This window comes from Felis catus, chromosome E1, assembly GCF_018350175.1.
Source record: "Felis catus isolate Fca126 chromosome E1, F.catus_Fca126_mat1.0, whole genome shotgun sequence".
NCBI lineage: Eukaryota > Metazoa > Chordata > Mammalia > Carnivora > Felidae > Felis > Felis catus.
The window spans coordinates 27771434-27791080 of record NC_058381.1 but is presented as its reverse complement, the minus strand read 5'-3'; the positions used below and the strand labels follow the sequence as shown (position 1 = coordinate 27791080).

At 36.6% G+C, this 19647-nt stretch overlaps 1 protein-coding gene across 5 annotated transcripts in view; it reads right to left on the bottom strand.

Moving 5' to 3' along the window:
- Positions 1 to 19647, bottom strand: part of TRIM37 (tripartite motif containing 37) — a 147329-nt gene that overhangs the window by 116790 nt on the left and 10892 nt on the right. For all 5 annotated transcript variants that reach the window (XM_011289105.4, XM_011289104.4, XM_045044727.1 and 2 more), the window contains exons 3-8: positions 18525 to 18565; positions 14459 to 14575; positions 11148 to 11235; positions 8122 to 8244; positions 3340 to 3463; positions 2190 to 2257 (exon numbers count right to left, since the gene is read on the bottom strand). In XM_011289105.4, coding sequence (XP_011287407.1) covers positions 2190 to 2257; positions 3340 to 3463; positions 8122 to 8244; positions 11148 to 11235; positions 14459 to 14575; positions 18525 to 18565 — 561 coding nt within the window. The remainder of the gene's footprint in view (positions 1 to 2189; positions 2258 to 3339; positions 3464 to 8121; positions 8245 to 11147; positions 11236 to 14458; positions 14576 to 18524; positions 18566 to 19647) is intronic.

Sequence of the window (19647 nt, the reverse complement as noted above, 5' to 3'; positions counted from 1 at the left end):
GGGGTTGTGGGAAGGGGGATGGGCTAAATGGGTAAGGGGCACTAAGGAATCTACTCCTGAAATCATGGTTGAACTAATTTGGATGTAAATTTTTTAAAAAATAAATAAAATTAAAAATTAAAAAAAAAATAGTGATAACTACTTAGCAAGTAATTACCATATGCCAGGCATTTATATTCTCATTCAATCCCTATAGCCATTCTAATAATTGGATATTATTGTGACTGGTTTATGGAGAGGGAAACTGAATTAAGCAGTTTGCCCATGGCTGCACACATGCACTGTCCTGGTCTCTGAAGTACACACTACTAAACTGTATTCTTCTTAAGCCTAAGTAAAGATTGAGCATATAGGACTGGAGACAGCCTCTTCCCATTTATTTTCTCGACTGTAAATGTGTTAAGTGCATGGGGTCCTTGGATGGAGGGGGAATTAGAGAAAATAAAAAAATCTCTTCTTCAGATAGCCCAAGATACTAGTTTCCTAGAAAGAAATAAGGAGAAAGCAGATACTAAAGGAAACATAAAATATCTATATAGCTTTTTTTTTCCCCAGGTGAGCAAAGTTTACAGAAGAAATATACTCTAGTTAAAAACTGAACAGAGAAATGTATAAAATAATCCCACCAGAGAAGATTGCTATTAATAGTTTGTGTATACTTTCCGGGATTTCTCCCACATATAATTCTTTTAAAATAAGATCATTATAGGGGTACCTCGGTGGCTCAGTCCGTTAAGCATCCAACTTCAGCTCAGGCCATGATCTCATAGTTCGTGAGTTTGAGCCCCACATCGGGCTCTGTGCTAACAGCTCAGAGCCTGGAGCCTGCTTCAGATTCTGTGCCTTCCTCTCTCTCTGCCCCTCCCCCGCGCAGTCTCTCTCTCTCTCTCTCTCTCTCTCTCTCTCTCTCTCTCTCTCTCTCAAAAATACATAAACATTAAAACAAAATGTTAAATAAGATCATTAGGTGCACACATACTTTTCATCTAATAATATGTTACATAAATTTTTTAATGTCTTTATTTTTTCCTGGGAGTTCTTGGTGTTACATTGTCTGAATCTACAATAATTTATCTAATATTTCTATTGATTTGGACATTTAAATTAGTTTTAAATTTTTCATTATAAGAAATATTCTACAGGGCGCCTGGGTGGCGCAGTCGGTTAAGCGTCCGACTTCAGCCAGGTCACGATCTCGCGGTCCGTGAGTTCGAGCCCCGCGTCAGGCTCTGGGCTGATGGCTCAGAGCCTGGAGCCTGTTTCCGATTCTGTGTCTCCCTCTCTCTCTGCCCCTCCCCCGTTCATGCTCTGTCTCTCTCTGTCCCAAAAATAAATAAAAAACGTTGAAAAAAAAAAATTAAAAAAAAAATGTCTGTTTTAAAAATATATGTGTTAGCATGAGTCAAATAAAACAACCCTGGTGACCAGATTTGGCCATAGAATGACAAAAAAATAAAAAAATAATAAAGCTACAGTAATGAAAAATAGTGTGGTATTGGCATAAAAATAAATCAGTGGAACAAAACAGAGTCTAAAAATAGACCAATGTATATATGGACAACTAGTTTTTTAAAAAGATACAAGGACAATTCAGTGCAGAAAGGCTGGTCTTCAACAAATGGTGCTAGAAAAAACAGCCATAAACAAATAACAAAAACAAAAAACTACATTGGATCCACACCTCACATTAAAAAAACACAATAGCGTGCCTGGATGGCTCAGTTGGTTAAGCGTCCAACTCTTGGTTTCAGTTCCGGTGATAATCTCATGGTTCATGAGATCGAGACCCATGTCGGGCTCTGCACTGACAGTGTGGAGCCTACTTGGGATTCCCTCTCTTCCTCTCAGGGAGTCCCTGCCTTTCTCTCAAAATAAATAAATAAACATTAAAAATAATAATAATAACATAAAATTCAAAGACAACCATAAAACTAAATATAAAACCAAAAACTACAAAACCTCTGCAAGAAAACGTTAAGAAAAACTTTTTGCAATGTTGCATTAGGTAAAAATTTCTTAGCTATGACCTCAAAAGACACTTCAATAAAGAAGATAAAGGGATGGCAAGTAAGTTCACAAAAGGATGCTTAACAACATTAGTTATAAGACAAATGCAAACTAAAGCCATAATAAATAATTTTTAAAGCCTGTGGACAGATTTTATTAAATTTCATTTATTATTTCATCACCTGGTGCTCTACCTCCTGAAGTAGGGATTCCAACAGCTCTGTTTCTTGTGTTAAAGAGGTCTTCTGACCTATTTAAAAACAGCAAAACACCAACACTGGTTTAAGAATAAAATTAACTTTCACTGAACATAGTCAATAACAAAGAATCAATTTCAATTATGTGAAACTTCACTATAGCTACCCTAAAAAATTTCACCAGAACTTTAAAAGGTTCCATTTAGGGGTACCTGGGTGACTCGGTTGAGCGTCTCACTCTTGATTCTGGCTCACGTCATGATCTCACAGTTGTGGGAACAAGTCCTGCATTGGGCTCTGCACTAATAGTGCGGAGCCTACTTGGGCTTCTCTCTCCCTCTCCCTCTGCCCCTCCCCTGCTCGTGCACATACTCTCTAAAATAAGTAAACATTTAAAAAAAAAAAAAAAAAAAGAAAAAGGTTCGATCTAATATTGTAGTAGCTTTGACAAGGGGATTTCAGAATCAACCATAACTATAGTTCTAGACAAACTGCAATTAAGGTCAATTAAATTCATAAAAGAATACATAATACTATACTCTGGAAAGACATTAAGGTTATTGTTTCTTCTAAAGGAATATAAAAGATCTAGCAAAGTAAATTTTTTACTCAATCAACTCTTCTGAAGTAATTCCCCCCTGCAAAATTTAACTGTGGCTTAAAAAGAAGAATATAGTAAGTTGGCCAGATGTCAACAAAAGATATGTCCTTTAAACATAAAAACCTGTGAAAACAAAAAACAATGCCCAGACAGGAACAGTCTTAAGAAGCTGAAACACACAAGAATAAACGAATTATCATTATAGAATTACTATTAAAAAAGTAGGAAAAAAAAAAAAACTTTAAAAAAAGGTAGAAATAAAAAAGAAAAAGAAGAAACCACTTTGCATGTTGGGGGGAAAAAAAAAGATGATGAAAGGCAGGCATGTTTGCCAAGTCAGGCCATTTCTAGAAGCATACATACCCAAGAGGTTAGCAGGAGTTATATTAATTAGGTATAATATTATTTGATAAAGGGACATTTAATAACTGGAACTTTTATTTTTGAAACCAATCTTTTCCTCCCTAGCCTATTTGATTCTTTCTAGATTGGTTCAAAGCATCAAATATCCCAACAGCATAGAAAACCACTCACCCATTAGTGTTATAAGCTTATTCTTCAGCTGTGTGTCTAATCGTGCAATCATCATCTCCACTGCATTCCTAATTTCCCGAACACGCTCATCTTTTGCATTTCGTACAGCTTCTACATTTCTTTCCTAGAAGGTGAACAAGTAAAAAAAAATCTGATTGAAGAATTTTTAAAATAGAAGCAAACATACATTAATGCAATCACTGAAATTATTCTTAAAGTCAGTTGATTTCCTCTTTTATGTAAGCCAATAATACTTTTTTAAAAATGTTCATTTAATTTTGACAAAATACAACATACTTTCCTGATAAAAATCCTCAAGGAAGTAGAGACAGAATGAACATACCTCGAGATCATAAAGGCCATATATGAAAAACCCACAATTAATACCATCCTTGAGAAAAACAGACCTTTCCCCCAAAGTTCAGGAACACAACAGGGATATCCACTCTCACCAGTGTTATTCAACATAGTGTTAGATAGCCTCAGCAATCAAACAACAAAAAGAAATAAAAGGCATCCAAATCTGCAAGGAGGAAGTCAAACTCTCACACTTCACAGACAACATGACTGGAACACCCAAAAGACTCTACCAAAAAAACCGCTAAAACTGACCCATGAATTCAGCAAAGTTGCAGGATATAAAATCAATGTACACAAATCGGCTGCATTTCTATTCAGCAAAGTTGCAGGATATAAAATCAATGTACACAAATCGGCTGCATTTCTATACACCAATAATGAAGCAGCAGAAAGAGAAATCAAGGAATCAATCCCATTTACAATTGCACCAAAACCATAAAATACATAGGAATAAACCTAACCAAAATGAAAGATCTATGCACTAAGAAGTACAGAAAGTTTATGAAAGAAATTGAAGACACAAAGAAATGGAAAAACATTCCATGCTCATGGATTGGAAGAACAAATATTGTTAAAATGTTGACACTACCCAAAGCAATCTACATATTCAATGCAATCCCTATCAAATTAATACCAGCATTATTCACAGAGCTAGAACAAATAATTCTAAAATTTGTATGGAACCAGAAAAGACCCTGAATAGCCAAAGTAATGTAGAAAAAGAAAACCAGGGGCGCCTGAGTGACTCAGGTGGTTAAGCATCTGGCCCCTGATTTCAGCTTAGGACATGATCTCACGGTTTGTGGGTTCAAGCCCCACATCCACATCGGGCATGGATGGCATGGATCCTGCTTGGGATTCTCTCTCTGCCCCTCCCCTGCTCATGCTCTCTCTCTCTCAAAATTAATAAACTTAAAAAGAAAAAATTAAAACAAAAAAATTAAAAAGAAAAAAAAGAAAAAGAACCAAAGCTGGAGGCATCCCAATTCCAGACCTCAAGCTATATCACAAAGCTGTAATCATCAAGACATTACAGTACTGGCACAAAAACAGACACACAGATCAGTGAACAGAATAGAGAACCCAGAAATGGACCCATAAACATATGGCCAACTAATCTTTGACAAAGTAGTAAAGAATATCCAATGGAAAAAAGTCTCTTCAGCAAAGGTATTGGGAAAACTGGATAGCAACATGCAGAAGAATAAACCTGGACCAATTTCTTACACCATACACAAAAATAAACTAAAAATGGATGAAAGACCTAAACATAAGACAGGAAGCCATTAAAATCCTAGAGAAGGCAGGCAGCAACCTCTTTGACATTGGCCATAGCAACTTCTTACTAGTCACATCTTTAGAATCAAGGGAAACAAAAGCAAAAGTGAACTATTGGGACTTCATCAAGATAAAAAGCTTCTGCACGGCGAAGGAAACAACCAAAAAAACTAAAAGGCAGCCTACAAAATGGGAGAAGATATTTGCAAATGACACGTCTGATAAAGAGTATCCAAAACCCATGAAGAACTCAATACCCGAAAAACAAATAATCTACTGAAGAAATGGGCAAAAGACATGAATAGACACTTTTGCAAATAAGTGGCTAACATCCAGATGGCTAACAGACACATGAAAAGATGCTCAACATCACGTACCATCAGGGAAATAAAAATCATAACCACAATGAGATACCACCTCACACTGGTCAGAGTGGCTAAAATGAACAATTCAGGCAACAAAGATGTTGGCGAGGATGTGGAGAAAGGGGAACCCTTTTGCACTGTTGGGAATGCAAACTGGTGCAGCCACTCTGGAAAACAGTATGGAGGTTCCTCAAAAAACTAAAAATAGAACTACCCTACAACCCAGGAGTTGCACTACTAGGTATTTATCCAGAGGATAAAAAATGCTGATTTGAAGGGACACATGCACCCCAATGTTTATAGCAGCGCTATCAACAACAGCCAAAGTATGGAAAGAGCCTAAATGTCCACAGACTGATGGATGGATAAAGAAGATGTGGTGTGTGTATGTGTGTATATACACACATATATATAACAATGGAATATTGCTCAATGATGAAAAAGAATGAAATCTTGCCATTTGCAACAACATGAGTGGAAATGGAGGGTACTATGCTAAGCAAAATAAGTCAGAGAAAGACAAATACCATATGATTTCACTCATGTGCAATTTAAGAAACAAAAAAGGGAAAGTGAAGAAAAATAAGATAAAAACAAAGAGGGAGACAAACAATAAGAGACTCTTAAATACAGAGAACAGAGGGTGGCTGGCAAGGAGTTGGGTGGGGGGAATGGCTACATGGGCGATGGGCATTGAGAGCACTTGTTGGGATGAGCACTGGATATTACATGTACATTTAGTGATGAATCACTAAATTCTATTCCTAAAATCATTATTACACTGTATGTTAACTGCCTTGAATTTAAATTAAAAAATAAAATTAAATACATAAAAATAAAAAAATAAAGGAGTATATTAAATAGGGATCAAAACATCAGCATTACCTAATAAAGTATCAAAATATCAGCATTACCTAATAAATGTCATACTGGAAGAAAAAAAATGTTTACTTATTTGGGGGGCGGGGGGGGGGGAGATAACGTGAGCAGAAGAGGGACAGAGAGAGAGGGAGAGAGAATCCAAAGCAGGCCCCTTGCCGTCAGTGCAGAGACTGACACAAGGCTCGATCACATGAACTGTGAGATCATGATCTGAGCTAAAATCAAGAATCAGAGGCTCAACCAACTGAGCCACCCAGGTGCCCCAAGCCAATAATACTTTTTAATTGTTTACATATCATAGGAAACTCACTGTTTTAAAAAACTGTGCACTGAACCAAATCAGGAATGATATTCTTAAAAATAAACAAAACATAATAAAGTACATGCTATTTTAACAGTGTAAGACAATTACAAAAAAATTGTTTGGGGAGCCTGGCTGGCTCAGTCAGTGGAGTGTGAAACTCTTGATCTCTGGGTTGTGAGTTTGAGCCCCAGCTGGGTATAGAGATTACTTAAAAGTAAAATAAAATCTTAAAAAATAAATGCTTCAGGTACCATATACAAAATACATACATACTCAAAGCCCCAATCATATCTCTGATAGAAAACCACTATACAAAAATAAAAATATATACTAATACCAGGTTCACATCATGCAAAACCCTAGAACAAATAAAAACTCAAAAACCATTATCTATTCTTCGGGCGCCTGGGTGGCTCCATTGGTTAAGTGTCCAACTTCGGCTCAGGTCATGATCTCGCAGTTCATGAGTTTGAGGCCTGCATCAAGCTCTCTGCTGTCAGCACAGAGCCTGCTTTTCATCCTCTGTCCCTCTCTCTGCCCCTCCCCAACTTGCGTGAACGTAAGCGCGTGCTCTCTCACTCTGTCTCTAAAAAATACACATAAAAAGAAAACACATCTATTCTAGTTTACATAGTTTTTAATTTTTTTCAGAACAGAGGAAAAAAAATAGAATTTTCAAAGACTCCAGAGTACATTGTAGATTTCATAATAGGATGCTACCAAAATTAAAAAAGCAATCTTTCCTATACTTGTTATTATAAATACAAACAATAAGAAAATCAACCTAGAACACCCTCCTTAACAACCAAATAATGTTGCCAAGAGAAAAGAAAAGAAAGGTAGTTAGATGAAGTCCAAAGAGAAGTCTTTCAACTTGTTTATATTCCAAAACTACTTTGTAGGTAGCATACACACAACTCAGAAACACTACTATAAACAATGGTTTGAATCTTCATTCCTGAAAGGGTAAAACAAAGATATCTTAAGTTAGGAATGGTCTGTAAAACTCACTAGTTACAACTGGCCTTCTGGCAACATTAAACAAAATATATTTCAAGAGTACGTTCAGTACTTAAATGTTTGAAACTTAACACATTTCCCCAAATAATATTTCAAATGGTAAATAGCTTACCAAAGCTGTTTGACCCATAAGGTATCTAAAGAGTAGTGTTAAATATTACTCTTTCAATTCTCCAGAGTTCTAATTCAAGACATCGGAAACAGTTCATTTATTGGTAGCAGAAACTCTCCCAAAACCCGGGAGTCCAAAGAATGAATGACTTAATGACTTTTTAAAAGTCAGTATTGACTGTTTAGGAGTCAATTATTGACTCTGTATGAAACAGGCTTATTTAACTCATTCATTGATTCTCTTAATTCTGCATAAGGCAATTCTCTGACTCCAACTGTGGAACAGGCCAGGGGTTTAGATGCAAATTCCTTAGCTGTTTGAAGTTGGTAAAACTGACTATAAATATACTTTATCAAATTTTCAAGTATCAATTTCAATATAATTGATTTGTACTGCAAAAACATATATATTATATATGATAAACTACAAAAGGGATAATGATCTTTCAGTAGTAGTCTTACCACTTCTTGAACTAAGCTGATCAGTTCCATGAGACGCCGACGAAGTTTGGCTACTTCTTCATTCACTTTAGTAACATGCTGCTCATAAATTTCTGCCAAAGGTTTAAAGGTATGTCCACCATGCTATTTGAAGTAATAAGAATAATTTTAGAACATTTCCTTTTACCTTATTCATTTACATTTCTTTATTAACACTCTATGGATGCTAATAAACTGGTTAGTAGCTGTCTTTACTTTGTTAAAATCAACCAGAGCTTCCTTAAAATCACTTGGCCCATATAGGAAATCCTTAAAGATTGTAGCATAGGGGTGGCTTGGGTGGCTCAGTCAGTCAAGCATCCAACTTCGGCGCAGGTCATGATCTCACTGTCCATGAGTTCAAGCCCTATGTCGGGCTCTGTGCTGACAGTCAAAACCTAGAGCGAGCTTCAGATTCTGTGTCTCCATCTCTCTCTGCCCCTCCCCTGCTTGCGCACTCTCTCTCTCAAAAATAAACATTAAAAAAAAAATTTTTTTAAAGAACTGTAGCAAAATGTTTACATTTATCTAGAAATCTTTACTCATTAAAAAGAACCAAAATCTTTAACCATGGTTCCAACCACCTGACACAACTTTATTTGCCATTTTCTTCTTCATCAGCACTAGCCTTTTCAAGTTCTCAAACTTCTTTTCAGTAGGCCTTTGCGAAAGTAACTCCTTACTCAAAAACAATTTTCCTTCATCTTCCCTCCCCAAACTCTTCACCTTTTAATTACTACTCATCCTTGGGAGCTTAGCTCAGTCTTACAGGGTCAGGTCCCAAAGTTATTCACAGTTATCAGCACTGCATAAACATCCCTAATACCTATTACGACGATTAAATATACAGAACTGTTTGATATCTATATTATCACTAAACCGCCAGTCTCTAGCACAACTGAATTAATTAGTAAGACACTGAAAGGACACTATTAGCAAAGCAATACACTCATTCCTTACTCCACAAAGAATTACTGTAGAGACAGAAGACTCATTAATCCATTTGTATTCAAATAATTTTTGAGAGCTAACAACCAATTTTCTTTTTTTTTAATGTTTATTTTTTTAGAGAGAGGGACAGAGTGCGAGCAGGAGAGAGGCAGATAGAGAGGGGGAGACCCAGAATTCAAAGCAGGTCAGAGCTCTGTGCCGACAGCTCAGATACAGATCTCAAACTCATGAACGGCAAGATCACGACTTGAGCCGAAGTCGGACACTTAACCAACTGAGCCACCCAGGTGCCCCCTAAAACCAATTTTCTGTCCAATTTTAGTACTATAACTTATAACTCTCTTAATATATAGAACTTGAATTTATATTGTAAGAAACTACCTATTAATGGAAAAGTCCTCACTAGCATTGTCTTATCCAACCAAAGCACCTAAACGTAGTCTGTAAGATAAAAAAGATGTAGATTTTTGCATGTCCACTTAAAGTACAGAAAAGAATGTTTCCATTGCTTCTTACCAAACCCATGCATTTAAGAACTAAATTGTAAGAATTCAATTTTTCTATTCATCAAATTAGAAACACATTATTCAAATCCTAACAGAAAATTCTATATTGAGCTCTACTCAACCAAGTTGCCTGTCATTCTCTCCCTAAAATATGCTAATGCCCAAAGAGTGATCAATTCTCATTGCTGACAGATATGTCTAGTTGTCTAACAACTTTCTACTCCTACTATAACTAACTCTCCCCACCAAGAACCTATCGTTTTCTTTTTTTTTAACGTTTATTTATTTTTGAGAGACAGACACCGAGCACGAGGAAGAGAGGGAGACACAGAATCCAAAGCAGGCTCCAGGCTCCGAGCTATCAGCACAGAGCCTGACGTAGGGCTTGAACTCACAAATTGCAAGATCATGACCTGAGCCGAAGTCGGTCGCCAAACTGACTGAGCCACCCCAGAGCCCCAATAACCTATTGTTTTAATTTTCAAGCCTATTTACATTAATTGTACCTATTACATAAGTACAGTTTTAAGTAAATATTAATCAGACAATAAGACAACTATGAAATAAAAGCTATTTCCAGGAAAACTAACTTGAATGTTTTAGACTTGATAAAAGGTACAATACTTTTTAAAAAACTACTTTTGAATTAGATTGGAAAAGAAAAAAAATTATAAGATCCAGATATTTGCATTCGTATTGTTTCACAAATACCTAAAGTTATTGTTCCATTTTTTTTTTTTAATTTTCTTTAATGTTTATTCATTTTTGAAAGACAGGGACAGAGCACAAGCAGGGGTGGGGCAGAGAGAAAGGGGGCCACAGAATCAGAAGCAGGCTCCAGGCTCTGAGCTGTCAGCACAGAGCCCGACGCGGGGCTCAAACTCACAAACCGCGAGATCATGACCTGAGCCGAAGTCGGACGCTCAACCGACTGATCCACCCAGGCGCCCCAAGTTATTGTTCCATTTTAAAGAAACCAAAATTGGAAATTGTGGCCAGGACATCAGATCAACTGACCTTTAATCAAAGATAAGACCTTGATCCTACAATAAAAGATTTGCTAATGAATATAAATTTTATACATTTTTTTAAATGTTTCTTTATATTTGAGAGAGAAAGAGAAAGACAGACAGACAGACAGACACAGACATGGGGCAAGCGGGGGAGGGGCAGAGAGAGGAGGAGACAGAATCTGAACTAGGCTCCAGGCTCTGAGCTGTCAGCACAGAACCCAACGCAGGGGCTCGAACTCACAAGGCATGAGATCATGACCCGTGCCGAAGTCGGACACTCAACTGATTGGGTCACCCAGGTGCCCCAAATTTTATAGGTTTTCCATTAAAATATATATTTATGTAAGAGGTAAACATCCCACATCAACATCTCCCACAAAAGAAGTCTGTGGTATGATACCTTCTGCTAAAATCAGACATATTTAATTTTCAACTTTATAAACAAGAGTAAAATATTATTTTCTATCTAAATCAAACAAGTATTTCAGTGCTTTCCAGTCTCTAACTAAAAGTAATGTGCTAAATTTGTTCTACTCACCATTCCTCCCCAAAGTGCACACTGATGGCAGATACACTTCTTACAAGTCCAGCAAAATACACTAAGTTTTTCATGGTGATTTTCACATCTATATTTTATGAAAAGAAAATACCCTTTAAATTAAATAAATTAAAACTAAAACATAATTACCTCAACAAATTCCTACATTTGGGATACAGGTCAATCAATTTTAAACAATATCTCAGCAAACAATATAAAATACATTCCATAGCTTTCATAAATTAAGCTAAAGAATCACATGTGGACGCAAATTTTAAGTACTGTTTTCATTAATTGATAAAGACTTTAAGATCATATGAAAAACGTAGACTAATTTCTAAATAAAGTATAAATACAACATCATTTCCTAGCATCACTGTAGAAGATAGGTTCACATTTTGGGCAAATCACATTATGAGTCTATACCTACCCAAACATGTATGCGTGTCCCCCACGTGTGGCCAATGCCACATAATAATCAAGACACATGCAATTGTATAATGTAATGCCATATTCTCATGAGAAATGAACAGCCCAATTTTAAAAAATGAGTTTCCCCTTAAGTTGGATATCTACATACAAAACATGAATTTGGACCTGTTTGCAAACTGAACTTCATCCTCCCCAAATTCCTTTTGGAGGCCTAATGTAAATGTATTTGGAGATACAGCCTTTAAGGAGGTGATGAAGGTCAAATGAGGTCATAAGGGGAGAACCCTCACCCCACAAAACTGCTGTCTATACAAGAAGAGAAAGACACCAGGAGTATGTGAGGAGGAGCCTTATCCAAGTCAAAGAGAAAGGCTTCACCAGAAACAACCTTGATAATACCTTGACCTTAAACTTTCAGCCTCCAAAACCATTAGAAAATAAATTTCTGTTATGTAAGCCAACCTGTGGTATTCTGTTATGGCAACCTTAGCAGACAAACACCTTTAGCTTATATCATATGCAAAATTTAAATCAAAGTAGACCAAAGACCTAAACATAAGACCTAAAACTATGTAACTCATAAGAAAACATTAAGGAAAAGCTTCATAAAGGAAAACATAAAGGAAAATCCACAATATTGGATTTGGAAATTATTTCTTAAATATGACACCAAAAGCACATGCAACAGAGGTAAAAAATAAATAAATTAGACTACATCAAAATTTAAAACTTCTGTACATCAAAGGATACAAGAAACAGAGTGAAAGGCCAATCTATGGAATAGGAGACTATATTTGGAAATCCTGTACCTAATAAAGGAGTTAATACCCAAAATACATAAAGAACTACTACAACTCAACAGTAAAAAACAAAAGCAAAAACAAAAACAAAACAACCTGATTAAAATATGGGCAAAGCACTTTAACAGACACTTTTCTCCACAGATATACAAATAACCAACAAGCATATAAAAAGATGTTCAACATCCTAATCATCAGATAAATGCAAATCAAAACCACAAGATATTTCTTCATACTCATTAAGATGGCTATTATTAAAAAACAAAACAAGTTTTGGGAAGGATGTGGAGAAATTGGAATCCTGTATATTGTTGGTAGGAATATAAGATGGTACAGCTGCCATGGAAAACACTATGGAGGTTCCTCAATGTATTAAAAACAAAATTCCATATAATCTAACAATACCACTGCCAAGTATATATCCAAAAAAGGGGTGCCTGGCTGGCTAAGTCAATACAGCATGCAACTCTTAGGTTTATTTATTTTTTAGAGAGAGAGAGAGAGAGACAGAGAGACAGAGAGACAGAGAGACAGAGAGACAGAGCACTAGCAGGGGAGGGGCAGAGAGACGGGGAGACACAGAATCTGAAGCAGGCTCCAGGCTCCGAACTGTCAGCACAGAGCCTGATGCAGAGCTAGAACTTACAAACTGTGAGATCATGACCTGAGCCGAGATGGATGCTTAACCTACTGAGTCACCCAGGCACACCCAGCATGCAACTCTTGATCTCAGAGTTGTGAGTACAAGCCTCACATTGGGTGTAGAGATTACTTAAAAATCCTTAAAACAAACAAACAAACAAACCAAAAAACTTGAAGACAAGGTTTAGAAAAGATGAACACATTATGAGCATTGCTCACAATAGCCCAAAAGTGAAAGCAATCCAAATATCCAACACATAAACAGATATACAAAATGTGATACAAATACATGGTGGAAAATTAATCAGACTTAAAAAGGAATGAAATTCTGACATATGCTACATTATGCAAAGTCAAGGATGGTAGTAGCAAAAAGACAAATACTGCGTAATTTTGCTAACATGAATAATCCAGAGTAGTCAAACTCAAAGAAACAAAGTGAAATGATGGTTGCCAGGGCTGGTAGGAGAATGAGGAATTATTGTTTGATGGGTGGAGAGTTTCAGATTTCCAAGATGAAAAAGTTCTGGAGATTGGTTGTACAATGTGAATATATTAAACACTATGGAACTGTATGCTTAAAAATAATTACAACAGTAAATTTTATATTTTATATAAGTGTATTTTACTACAATAACAAAATTTTTTTTTAAGTGTCTGTTGCCTATAGAAGAGACATACTGTTGCATTTCTTAAAAAGATTCTCACTGGGGCCCCTGGGTAGCTCAGTCAGTTAAGCATCCGACTTTGGCTCAGGTCATGATCTTAGCAGGTTTTGAGTTTGAGCCCTGCACTGGGCTCTCTGCTGTCAGCACAAAGGCTGCTTCTGAACCTCTGTCCCCCCCTTTCTCTCTGCCCCTCCTTTGCTCATGCTTGCTCTCTCAAAAATAAATACACATTAAAAAAAAAAGAAAAAGCTTCTCACTAATGGAGTACACTGAGCTTAGAGAAAATACCTAAATGCACCTACATTTTATTTTCTCATTTGTAAGTAATCTGAATACCAAAAAGAAATTAATGAAAGTATAAAAAAACAGCATATTAGGCATATCTGTAAGCTCATTTAGCATATTTAGCATATTTCCATAGTACCAAGTTTAACATAGATTTTATAATAAAGGAAATTTATCAGAACAATTCTTTATCAATGGCCTATATGCATCTTCAGCAGACCAAGGGGAAGAGGGGCCAGCTGACATCAAGAACAAAGAAGAGAGACTTAGCAAACACTAGCAGTTCCACTCCTTTTATCAGAGGCTCTAATAAAAGAAGCCCAATCAAGAGTTAGAAGGGTCTTTCAAAATAGTGATACTGATACAATGCCAAGAGAAAAATACTTAAGTGTTCACCTATAAAACGAAAAAAATTTTCAATAGTGTCGTTAAAATAACACCTATCAACATCTATGAAATACTCAAACACAAGTTGAGGGCATACTTGTCCTTTTCATTTTCTTCATGTTTGGTGAGACTGCAGAGTTGAAGAGTATCAAGCTGCTGGGTTACTTCTTCTGCCCAACGACAGTTTACTAGTTCTCGTAGCTGGAGTGGAGCACTGGAGAAAAAATATGTACATATACTCCAATTCAGGAATTTGAGATTATTTTCTAACATAAACACATTCCAAAGGTAAATATGTGAGATGATGAAAGTGCTATCAATGGGGAGAATCCTTTCACAATACATACATACACATATCAAATCATCACAAGGCACACTTTAAATGTCTTACAATTTTATCGGCCAACTATACCTCAAAATATTAAAAAACAGAATTACCATATAATCCAGCAATACCACTTCTGGGTATATATCAAAAAAAAACTGAAGGCAGGTCTTGAAAAGAGGAACACCCATGACCATAGCAGCATTATTTACCTTAGCCCCAAAGTGGAAGCAATCCAAATGTCCATTACCAGATTAATGAATAAATGGAATGTGATACATATATACGCTGGAGTAATAATCAGCCTTAAAAAGAAATGAAACTCTGAGGCTCCTGTGTGGCTCAGTGGGTTAAGCATCCGACTTTGGCTCAGGTCATGATCTCACATTTCATGAGTTTGAGCCCCACATCAAGCTCTGTGCTGACAGCTCAGAACCTGGAGCCTGCTTCAGATTCTGTCTCTCCCTCTCTCTCTGCCTTTCCCCTGCTCACACTCTGTATCTCTCTCTCTCTCTAAAAAATAAACATTAAAAAGGGGCGCCTGGGGGCGCCTGGGTGGCGCAGTCGGTTAAGCGTCCGACTTCAGCCAGGTCACGATCTCGCGGGGTCCGTGAGTTCGAGCCCCGCATCGGGCTCTGGGCTGATGGCTCAGAGCCTGGAGCCTGTTTCCAATTCTGTGTCTCCCTCTCTCTCTGCCCCTCCCCCGTTCATGCTCTGTCTCTCTCTGTCCCAAAAATAAATAAACGTTGGGAAAAAAAAAAATTAAAAAAAAAAAAAAGGGGGCGCCTGGGTGGCTCAGTTGGTTAAGCATCCGACTTCAGCTCAGGTCATGATCTCACAGTCTGTGAGTTCAAGCCCCGCGTCGGGCTCTGTGTTGACAGCTCAGAGCCTGGAGCCTACTTCAGATTCTGTGTCTCCCTTTCTCTCTGCCCCTCCCCTGCTCATGCTCTGTCTCTCTCTGTCTCAAAAATAAGTAAAAACATTAAAAAATAAATAAACATTAAAAATTTAAAAAAGGAATGGGGGCGCCTGGGTGGCACAGTCGGTTAAGCGTCCGACTTCAGCCAGGTCACGATCTCGCGGTCTGTGAGTTCGAGCCCCGCGTCAGGCTCTGGGCTGATGGCTCAGAGCCTGGAGCCTGTTTCTGATTCTGTGTCTCCCTCTCTCTCTGCCCCTCCCCCGTTCATGCTCTGTCTCTCTCTCTCCCAAAAAAATAAATAAATGTTGAAAAAAAAATTAAAAAAAAAAAATTAAAAAAGGAATGAAACTCTAACATATGCTACAACATGCATGAACTATGACATACAAAGTGAAGGAAGACAGTTGCAAAAAAAAATTATCAAATAAAAACATACTCAAAACAGGGTTCACAACATATTCATACCATATTACTATTAAAATAATAACAGACTGAATGAGAAGTATGGTTTGCAACTTATTTTTACATTAATGTCATTTACAAAAAAAATTCCAATTACAGATTGAATTCTCAATACCTTAAAGTTGTACTATCCAAAATGACAGCCACTAGTCACAAGTGACTATTTAAAATTTTAATTATTTTTTTAAGTTTTTTTATTTTTTTGAGAGACTGCAAGCATGCACAAGCAGGGGAAGGGCAGAAAGGGAGGGAGAGAGAATCCCAAGCAGGCTCCACGCTCAGCACACAGAACCCAACACGGGGCTCAATCTCACAACCATGAAACCATAACCTGAGCTGAAACCAAGAGTCAACGCTCAACTGACTAAGCCACCCAGGCACCCCTAAAATTTAATTAAAATTAAATAAGAATAAAATTTCATGGGGCTTCTGTTTCCCAGGTGCTCAGTCGGTTAAGCAACCAACCTCAGCTCAGGTCATGGTCTTACAGTTAGTTCATGGGTTTGAGCCCCACATTGGGCTCTGTGCTAACAGCTCAGCCTGGAGCCTGCTTCAGATTCTATGTCTCCCTCTCTCTGTGTCCCTCCCCTGCTTGTGCTCTGTCTCTCTCTCAAAAATAAAATAAATATTAAAAAACAATTTATTAAAAAAAAATAAAATTTCATTATATAGTCAAACTAAATATATTTCAAGTGTTGAACTGCCACTGTTGAACTGTACCCAGTGGGATTAAACAGCAAAGTTACAGAACGTTTCCATCATTACAGAAAGTTTCTGTTTGATAGTGCTGGCTTTCTTAAAAGTTAATATAAAAAAAGTAAACAATACATGATGAAAATGGGCAACAAATGAGATGAAGAAGTAGTTTAAGCAAAACAAATATAACTAAATATGCCTCAAAAAATGTTCAGTTTCAATCATTTTTTAGAAAAGCATAATTAATTGGGCCCCTGGGTGGCTCATTCAATTAAGCATCTGACTCTTGGTTTTGGCTCAGGTCATGATCTCATGGTTCATGGGTTCAAGCCCCCATCAGACTCTGCACTGATAGTGCAGAGCCTGCTTGGGATTCTCTCTCCTCTCTGCCCCTCCCCAGCTCACACACACACTCTTGCTCTCAAAATAAATAAATAAACTTTAAAAAATAAAAAAGCATATTAAAAATGAGATACTATTTTTCATTGAATGGAATGACCCAAAAAAAAAAAAACGATAGATTGATAACCAGTATTGGCAGAGGAAAAGGCACTTTTATATCTATTATTAGGAACGGTAAATGGTAAAAACCTTTCTTTCAATGTAATCTGGCACAATTATATGAAAAAAACAAGAGTGGAAATTATCTAAATGTGTCTGAATATAAGCATATTAAATAAATCAACATACAGTCATACAGTGGATTATTCACACTTTTTAAAAAGATGACATATATGTACCTATCTTCAAGGAAGGTCCCACCATATTTTACGGAAAAAAAAAAAAAAAAAAAAAAAAAAAAAAACCCAAAATAGAATTATATCACATCTGGGTATTTTGAGAAAAATGTATACATATCAGTATACTCTTAGAAAAATGTCTAGAATACATAATAAAATCTAACCATCTCTTTTCAAAGTGTTATTTAATGAAAAGATTAGGCAGGGAGTATCAGAAATAGAAGTCTTTTTATTTTATTTACCTGTATTAATTAGAAAGTTGGAGAACTTTTCGGTTGTATTTTAATTATAAAAATCAAGAAGTTAAACAATGCTTCTCTAAAAGATGGTAAACGGGCACCTGGGTGGCTCAGTCGGTTGGGCATCTGGCTTCGGCTCGGGTCATGATCTCACCATTCGTGAGTTTGAGCCTGGCATCAGGCTCTGTGCTAACAGCTCTGAGCCTGGAGCCTGCTTTAGATTCTGTGTTTCCCTCTCTCTCTGCCCCTCCCCAGCTCACTCACACTCTCTGGCTCTCTCTCTCTCTCTCAAAAATGAATAAGAACTTTAAAAAAATAAAAATAAAAGATGGTAAATAACGTACTTAATGCACTCTACATAATTCTTTTATTTTATTTTATTTTTTTAATGTTTATTTATTTTTGAGAGAGAGAAAGACAGAGTTCGAGCAGGGGAGAGTCAGAGAAGGAGACACAGAATCCGAAGCAGGCTCTAGGTTCCGAGTTGTCAGCACAGAGCCTGATGTGGGGCTTGAACCCACGAATCATGAGATCGTGACCTGAGCCAAAGTCAGACACCTAACCAACTGAGTCACTCAGGTGCCCCTGCACTCTACATAATTCTAAGTCAGGTAAATTAGTTCGCATTTATCTAGACAGATTGCTTATTTTCTTTTCAACTGTATTTACAAAGAGGAGAAATGTGACAGAATGCAAAAAAAACTCTGAATATTAAGGCACACTTTAATCCCATCACCTTGCTATTTTTCCAAATTCACAAATAATCATAGCAAAACACTTACCGGCAATGAGGACATTGAGCTCTCTGCTCTGTCAGCCAGCGCTAAGGAGGCAAAAAATTAGATTTTGATTATAGAAAAATTATTACTTTAATTTGTACATATTGAATACTTAAATACAAAATTTAATGAGTTTAACTCTCTAGTGCTTGTATTAATTACAGAGATACGTACAGAAATAGCATTCAATCTACTATCTCCCTCTCATTATCATTATGATGGGGACAAATTTTCAAAGGGACAGAACTAATTCCAAAACAGTTAAGAAGCTTTTCTCTCATAGGAAAGAAAGTGATCTTAAGAATATGTGATTATCCCAAGGAAGATATTGATAATCTTCACAAAATCAGTAATAATACACCACCCCTGAAAATAAACCACAGTGATGATTTACTTCCATCTAATCTCTCATAAAATCCCTGAGAAAGTCTAAGGTACTACTAAATTCCTTTCTGAAAAGCTAACTAATTTTGAATATGGATTATGAATTATGGATATATACATTAGACCTAAAATATGAATAAGCAATACAACAGAACTTTACATCTTAAGAGCTCTACAGTCCAGTAATGTAATTATAAAAAGCTTTTATAAGAGAATATCTCCACTAAACTTCAAATTCTATTGAGTTAATTGTTTTAGTCATTACTGGATAGGGAGTAGTTTTACACCACATACAAAGGAGATGCGAAGTTTATTTGAATACCTTTCCAAAAACAATAGGATCATGGTTAAGCTTTTTAAAGTCAAATAATTAACTCAGAAATGAAATTCCCAAGGAAACCTTAAAGGACAACAAAAGGTAAGAGATAATAAGGACAAAGGTACTTCACAGCAAACCATATAAAGCTGGAAGAAAAAGAAAACAGACACATAAGGATTCCTCTATTAATAACTTTGAAGATTATTTCTTTGGTCCCTCAGCAAAAGTAAGATTTGGGTCAGGTTTCTTCCTCTCAAACAATGCTCTGCTTAAATCCATAGCACACTTCTAGGGCTGGTTTCAGCCCACACCTCTCTTGCCTCACCTTCTACCTCACTCTAGGGAACCCAACAAGGTTAAGGCTTTAGGTATATTTATTTCCTCTCTCTCCCCAGGATATTCTTCAACTATATCATTCCTACT